This window comes from Vicugna pacos, chromosome 17 (assembly GCF_048564905.1).
Source record: "Vicugna pacos chromosome 17, VicPac4, whole genome shotgun sequence".
Taxonomy (NCBI): domain Eukaryota; kingdom Metazoa; phylum Chordata; class Mammalia; order Artiodactyla; family Camelidae; genus Vicugna; species Vicugna pacos.
This window is the reverse complement of record NC_133003.1, coordinates 2085108-2092722: the sequence shown is the minus strand read 5'-3', so window position 1 is coordinate 2092722 and position 7615 is coordinate 2085108. Positions and strand designations below refer to the sequence as shown.

General features: G+C 61.2%; 2 protein-coding genes across 2 annotated transcripts; both read left to right on the top strand.

Annotated features, from left to right (window-relative positions):
- Positions 1–518: 518 nt before the first annotated feature.
- On the top strand, positions 519–3845 carry LOC140686639 (uncharacterized). The gene is made up of 4 exons (XM_072940843.1): positions 519–923; positions 1343–1619; positions 1929–2208; positions 3800–3845. Exons 1-4 carry the CDS (start codon positions 789–791, stop codon positions 3843–3845), a joined length of 738 nt encoding a protein of 245 aa, XP_072796944.1. The 5' UTR covers positions 519–788.
- A 443-nt stretch (positions 3846–4288) lies between these two features.
- LOC140686638 (uncharacterized) lies at positions 4289–7615 on the top strand. Its single transcript, XM_072940842.1, has 4 exons — positions 4289–4693; positions 5113–5389; positions 5699–5978; positions 7570–7615. The coding sequence occupies exons 1-4, from the start codon at positions 4559–4561 to the stop codon at positions 7613–7615; spliced, it is 738 nt and encodes a 245-aa protein (XP_072796943.1). The 5' UTR covers positions 4289–4558.

Here is a 7615-nt window from a genome sequence, read left to right as displayed (position 1 = left end):
TGACAGCCTTGTGGGGCAGCCAACCCCAGGGACCGAGATGACACACTGGGCCTGAATCTAAACATGACACAGTGACCCAGGGGGTAGTATGTCAGCAAAAACGAAATCACAGTTATGTTCAGTTTCTCCCCTCCCCCCCACCCCGACAGGGAGCTGGGAAGCAGGTGGCAAGGGGAGTGACTTTCTCCGGACCTCAGGGCAGACCCTACCCAGCCTGTGTGGGGTGTGCTCTGCGCTCCGCCAGCCCTCTGTGGGGCCCTCCCTTTGCTGAGTCTGCGCACGAGCTCCCTGGGATGCCAGCCCGCGGGGCTGACAGGTGCGGTAGGTGTTTGTGCCTCTGGAGACACGATGGCTTCCCCGGGAAGGAGGGGCCAGGATGATCCCCACTGTGCCGACGGGGGACTGGGGAGACCCTGAGAGGCAGGCGGCTCGTCCAGGGTGACAGCACTGCGGGCGACGGCGGGCCGGGTCCGAACCCAGCTGCCTCCTCAGAGCTGGCGCCCTGGCTGCATCCAGGCCTCCGCAGGGTCCTGGGCAGGGGGGCCGAGTGGGTGTCACTGTGTGCGGACACGGCACGGGCTGGGAGCTGAGCAGTCAGCAGCCCAGAGAGGCCCTTGGGGAGCTCTGCGGAATGAGGAAGCTTGGGGAAGGGGACCCCAGGAAGTGACCTCACTTCCCTGGCAACCGAACCCAACACAACTTAGAACCCAGGTCACCGGGCACCCACTCTGTCGAGAAGCCCCTACTCAGCTCACCCGGTTGGTCAACTCACTTCAACTCAGTCACACATGTTCTGCTGCGTCCCAACACCCCGAGGCCGCGGCCCCCGGAAGGCCCGCAGCGAGGGCCTGGGCCAGCGGTGCCGGCGCTGGCTCGGCTCTCACCCCAGGCGCCTCTGGCCTTTTGGCCACAGGGACCCAAAGGTAACCCAGGGAGGCCCGGGGCAGGCCCGCCCAGGCCGGGCCACCACTCAGACCCCACCCGGGTAGAGCCCCACATCCCCTTCCCTTTGCTGGTGGAGGTGGGCAGTCATGTTGGGCTGGGGTGGGGGGGCCTGCCTCAAGCACGAGCAGGTCAGAGGCCTGGGGGGGCCTGTCACGTCCGCACCCCGGGTCCCAGCTGGCGGGCTGGGCTGTGGCCAGCCGGGCAGGGCCCTGCCGCCCGAGTCGAAGCCCGTGCCCTCTGGCTGTGTCTCTTCCCTCCCGGGTGGCCGTCTCAGCTGACCAAGGTCCCAGTCTGATCTGGCAGCAGAGGGTCGAGCGGGCAGAAGCGGGAGTGGTCCTGGCCGGGCAGGGCTCTGAGACCTCCGGGCCCGGCCCGCTGCCACTCACTGTCATTGCAGAGCCGGACACTGCAGGAGCCGCTGGATCAGGACACCCACGCCTCCTCCCCGAGCGAGGGGCCGCTGCACGCTTCTCAGGGCCAGCACCAGCTCCGGGTGAGTCTGCACACGGAGGGGTCCCCGCCACCGCGACGGCCTCCTCCCCAGAAACCGCCCAGGCGTCACGCCAGGGTCCTGCCCGCGGCTGACAGGCAGCTCAGCAGACCCGGCTCTGACCTGGAGCAGCTCCCTGGGAGTCAGGTGGAGGACCAGGAGCCCACCGAGGCACAGCCCCAAGGTGAGAAGGGCGGGGCCGGTGAACGTGCGGAGGCGAGGGAGGGCCGAGGGCTGGGCCACACAGGGAGGCGTCCCCAGAGGCTGCTGCTGGCACCAGAGCCAACATTGGTCTCAGACCACCTGTCTACACGAGTTCAGTCACAAAACACATCCTGTGGGCACTTGCTGTTGGGAGCTGTCCGGAAAGCTCCGGGAAGACGTCTGGCCTTGAAGAGGCCCACGGAAAGGGAGGCACGAGGCTCAAGATTTCCTCTCTCACAGCACGAGCGAGCGCCTCCACGAGACTGAAAGCTCTCTCCACTTCCAACAGTCACAGATCCAGAGCAGGCGGGGGCAGGGGAAGATGCCAGAGACCAAAACCAGGACCATCAGGATCCAGCGGGAGACCCCGAGCTCCCTCCTGCTGCTCCTGCAGCTTCTGCAGCTCCAGCAGCTAACGCTGCTCCTGAAGATCCTGCCGCTCCTGCTGCTCCTGACGATCCCGCAGCTCCTGCTGCTCCTGAAGCTCCCGCAGCTCCTGCTGCTTCCAAAGGTCCTGAAGATGCTGCACCTGCAGCTGGAACACTGGGCCACGGAGAGCCACTTCAGGCGTCACCAGCCCCTGGGGCTGAGCCCCTCTGCGCCCACCCACACCTTCTTCTTCACACTCCCACCATGAATCCCCTCCCGCACCCGACCTTGACTTCCATTCCCCTGAAGTGATTTGTGCTTGCTTTGTCTTCACTTTCCTCTGTTTCTTTCATATCGGTTATGGCATCCTTTATTTTGCCTTTTTAAGTTTCTTTTAATAAAATATAGACTTGGTCCCTCTGAAATTGTGCAATTCAGGAGCACTGGGTGCCTTCACGATGCCGTGCGACCATCACTACCATGCAGGCTCACACCATTCCTTTCTTCAAAGTAAAAACTTGGATCCACAGCACGCACTGCCCCCCACCCCCTCACCCCCCAGCCCCTGACAGCCCCGAGTCCTCTTCCCCTCTGGGTGTCTTTACCTCTCCTGGGTGTTCCCTGTCAATGAAGCCACAGGAAAGCTGGCTTTGCGTGCCTGCCCACGTGGCTTAAGCGGGGGCTGGTGATGTTTTCCTTTGTTTCCACTTGAAATCGCATTTTGATTATTTGAAAGGGAAATCCAGGTGGGCTAAAGAGGTCATGTGCATAACGAAGCCCTTTCGGTACCTCTGTGCATAACCTCGGGGGAGGCACTGCTCTTCCCCCTGTGACACCACAGACACAAGACACAAGGGAGATGCTTAGCTCTTCCTGGGGCAGAAACAAAAGCACGCAAATCAAGAAACCAGCAAAAGCCCAGAAATATACCCGAAAAGACACTCCACGACCCGCGAGGTCCCAAGGTTGGAGAAAGGCTACACATCCCCGGGGTCCAAAAACCCCTCGAAACCCAGTGCTCTAAACAAACACAACACACACGGGCAGTTCCAACGAGAGGCACAGCAGGTGGCCAGTGTGCGTTACATGTGCTCGACCTCTCGGTGGAGGACACAGGCAGACGGACACACTGTGGAGACAGCACTGGTCACCATGACGCTGGCAGGTCTTTAGCCTGGTGACAGCCAGCCCTGGTGACAACGTGAGGAGGCAGAGGCCTCAGTAGATTCCCCGGAGGGACGAGACAACACACACTCCTCTTCAGGGAAACAGTGAGCAGGACGCATCAAAGGGCCACAGGCGCAGCAGCCCTTCCCCGGCAGTGCCGATCCTTACAGCTGACCCCACCAAAGTGCTCGCACAACTTGCAAAGAGGTTTGTACTTCAGCACCATGAAAAGAATCACTATGTCATCAAGGCATTTTCACAAGTGACCTGCCCTGGGCCCTAACGATACAAACACATAAATACACAGATACACAGGTAAATGGACACGCACATACATCCAGGAAAAGAGACAGAGAGACTGAAACACAGACAGGCAGAGGGAGAGAGAAACAGAGAGAGAGAGAGAGAGAGACAAGACAGGCGCTGAGAGACACACAGGGGGAGAAGGAACACCGGAGCTGGGAACGAGCGGAAGTCACGCCCATTTTCACACGTCACTCTGCATGTCACAACCAGGTCCCAATGTCCATCCACCCTGCAGGGGAGGGTGTGGTGGGGGCTCACACGAGGACACGTGACCAGAAGGCATAAAAGCTGACAGCCTTGTGGGGCAGCCAACCCCAGGGACCGAGATGACACACTGGGCCTGAATCTAAACATGACACAGTGACCCAGGGGGTAGTATGTCAGCAAAAACGAAATCACAGTTATGTTCAGTTTCTCCCCTCCCCCCCACCCCGACAGGGAGCTGGGAAGCAGGTGGCAAGGGGAGTGACTTTCTCCGGACCTCAGGGCAGACCCTACCCAGCCTGTGTGGGGTGTGCTCTGCGCTCCGCCAGCCCTCTGTGGGGCCCTCCCTTTGCTGAGTCTGCGCACGAGCTCCCTGGGATGCCAGCCCGCGGGGCTGACAGGTGCGGTAGGTGTTTGTGCCTCTGGAGACACGATGGCTTCCCCGGGAAGGAGGGGCCAGGATGATCCCCACTGTGCCGACGGGGGACTGGGGAGACCCTGAGAGGCAGGCGGCTCGTCCAGGGTGACAGCACTGCGGGCGACGGCGGGCCGGGTCCGAACCCAGCTGCCTCCTCAGAGCTGGCGCCCTGGCTGCATCCAGGCCTCCGCAGGGTCCTGGGCAGGGGGGCCGAGTGGGTGTCACTGTGTGCGGACACGGCACGGGCTGGGAGCTGAGCAGTCAGCAGCCCAGAGAGGCCCTTGGGGAGCTCTGCGGAATGAGGAAGCTTGGGGAAGGGGACCCCAGGAAGTGACCTCACTTCCCTGGCAACCGAACCCAACACAACTTAGAACCCAGGTCACCGGGCACCCACTCTGTCGAGAAGCCCCTACTCAGCTCACCCGGTTGGTCAACTCACTTCAACTCAGTCACACATGTTCTGCTGCGTCCCAACACCCCGAGGCCGCGGCCCCCGGAAGGCCCGCAGCGAGGGCCTGGGCCAGCGGTGCCGGCGCTGGCTCGGCTCTCACCCCAGGCGCCTCTGGCCTTTTGGCCACAGGGACCCAAAGGTAACCCAGGGAGGCCCGGGGCAGGCCCGCCCAGGCCGGGCCACCACTCAGACCCCACCCGGGTAGAGCCCCACATCCCCTTCCCTTTGCTGGTGGAGGTGGGCAGTCATGTTGGGCTGGGGTGGGGGGGCCTGCCTCAAGCACGAGCAGGTCAGAGGCCTGGGGGGGCCTGTCACGTCCGCACCCCGGGTCCCAGCTGGCGGGCTGGGCTGTGGCCAGCCGGGCAGGGCCCTGCCGCCCGAGTCGAAGCCCGTGCCCTCTGGCTGTGTCTCTTCCCTCCCGGGTGGCCGTCTCAGCTGACCAAGGTCCCAGTCTGATCTGGCAGCAGAGGGTCGAGCGGGCAGAAGCGGGAGTGGTCCTGGCCGGGCAGGGCTCTGAGACCTCCGGGCCCGGCCCGCTGCCACTCACTGTCATTGCAGAGCCGGACACTGCAGGAGCCGCTGGATCAGGACACCCACGCCTCCTCCCCGAGCGAGGGGCCGCTGCACGCTTCTCAGGGCCAGCACCAGCTCCGGGTGAGTCTGCACACGGAGGGGTCCCCGCCACCGCGACGGCCTCCTCCCCAGAAACCGCCCAGGCGTCACGCCAGGGTCCTGCCCGCGGCTGACAGGCAGCTCAGCAGACCCGGCTCTGACCTGGAGCAGCTCCCTGGGAGTCAGGTGGAGGACCAGGAGCCCACCGAGGCACAGCCCCAAGGTGAGAAGGGCGGGGCCGGTGAACGTGCGGAGGCGAGGGAGGGCCGAGGGCTGGGCCACACAGGGAGGCGTCCCCAGAGGCTGCTGCTGGCACCAGAGCCAACATTGGTCTCAGACCACCTGTCTACACGAGTTCAGTCACAAAACACATCCTGTGGGCACTTGCTGTTGGGAGCTGTCCGGAAAGCTCCGGGAAGACGTCTGGCCTTGAAGAGGCCCACGGAAAGGGAGGCACGAGGCTCAAGATTTCCTCTCTCACAGCACGAGCGAGCGCCTCCACGAGACTGAAAGCTCTCTCCACTTCCAACAGTCACAGATCCAGAGCAGGCGGGGGCAGGGGAAGATGCCAGAGACCAAAACCAGGACCATCAGGATCCAGCGGGAGACCCCGAGCTCCCTCCTGCTGCTCCTGCAGCTTCTGCAGCTCCAGCAGCTAACGCTGCTCCTGAAGATCCTGCCGCTCCTGCTGCTCCTGACGATCCCGCAGCTCCTGCTGCTCCTGAAGCTCCCGCAGCTCCTGCTGCTTCCAAAGGTCCTGAAGATGCTGCACCTGCAGCTGGAACACTGGGCCACGGAGAGCCACTTCAGGCGTCACCAGCCCCTGGGGCTGAGCCCCTCTGCGCCCACCCACACCTTCTTCTTCACACTCCCACCATGAATCCCCTCCCGCACCCGACCTTGACTTCCATTCCCCTGAAGTGATTTGTGCTTGCTTTGTCTTCACTTTCCTCTGTTTCTTTCATATCGGTTATGGCATCCTTTATTTTGCCGTTTTAAGTTTCTTTTAATAAAATATAGACTTGGTCCCTCTGAAATTGTGCAATTCAGGAGCACTGGGTGCCTTCACGATGCCGTGCGACCATCACTACCATGCAGGCTCACACCATTCCTTTCTTCAAAGTAAAAACTTGGATCCACAGCACGCACTGCCCCCCACCCCCTCACCCCCCAGCCCCTGACAGCCCCGAGTCCTCTTCCCCTCTGGGTGTCTTTACCTCTCCTGGGTGTTCCCTGTCAATGAAGCCACAGGAAAGCTGGCTTTGCGTGCCTGCCCACGTGGCTTAAGCGGGGGCTGGTGATGTTTTCCTTTGTTTCCACTTGAAATCGCATTTTGATTATTTGAAAGGGAAATCCAGGTGGGCTAAAGAGGTCATGTGCATAACGAAGCCCTTTCGGTACCTCTGTGCATAACCTCGGGGGAGGCACTGCTCTTCCCCCTGTGACACCACAGACACAAGACACAAGGGAGATGCTTAGCTCTTCCTGGGGCAGAAACAAAAGCACGCAAATCAAGAAACCAGCAAAAGCCCAGAAATATACCCGAAAAGACACTCCACGACCCGCGAGGTCCCAAGGTTGGAGAAAGGCTACACATCCCCGGGGTCCAAAAACCCCTCGAAACCCAGTGCTCTAAACAAACACAACACACACGGGCAGTTCCAACGAGAGGCACAGCAGGTGGCCAGTGTGCGTTACATGTGCTCGACCTCTCGGTGGAGGACACAGGCAGACGGACACACTGTGGAGACAGCACTGGTCACCATGACGCTGGCAGGTCTTTAGCCTGGTGACAGCCAGCCCTGGTGACAACGTGAGGAGGCAGAGGCCTCAGTAGATTCCCCGGAGGGACGAGACAACACACACTCCTCTTCAGGGAAACAGTGAGCAGGACGCATCAAAGGGCCACAGGCGCAGCAGCCCTTCCCCGGCAGTGCCGATCCTTACAGCTGACCCCACCAAAGTGCTCGCACAACTTGCAAAGAGGTTTGTACTTCAGCACCATGAAAAGAATCACTATGTCATCAAGGCATTTTCACAAGTGACCTGCCCTGGGCCCTAACGATACAAACACATAAATACACAGATACACAGGTAAATGGACACGCACATACATCCAGGAAAAGAGACAGAGAGACTGAAACACAGACAGGCAGAGGGAGAGAGAAACAGAGAGAGAGAGAGAGAGAGACAAGACAGGCGCTGAGAGACACACAGGGGGAGAAGGAACACCGGAGCTGGGAACGAGCGGAAGTCACGCCCATTTTCACACGTCACTCTGCATGTCACAACCAGGTCCCAATGTCCATCCACCCTGCAGGGGAGGGTGTGGTGGGGGCTCACACGAGGACACGTGACCAGAAGGCATAAAAGCTGACAGCCTTGTGGGGCAGCCAACCCCAGGGACCGAGATGACACACTGGGCCTGAATCTAAACATGACACAGTGA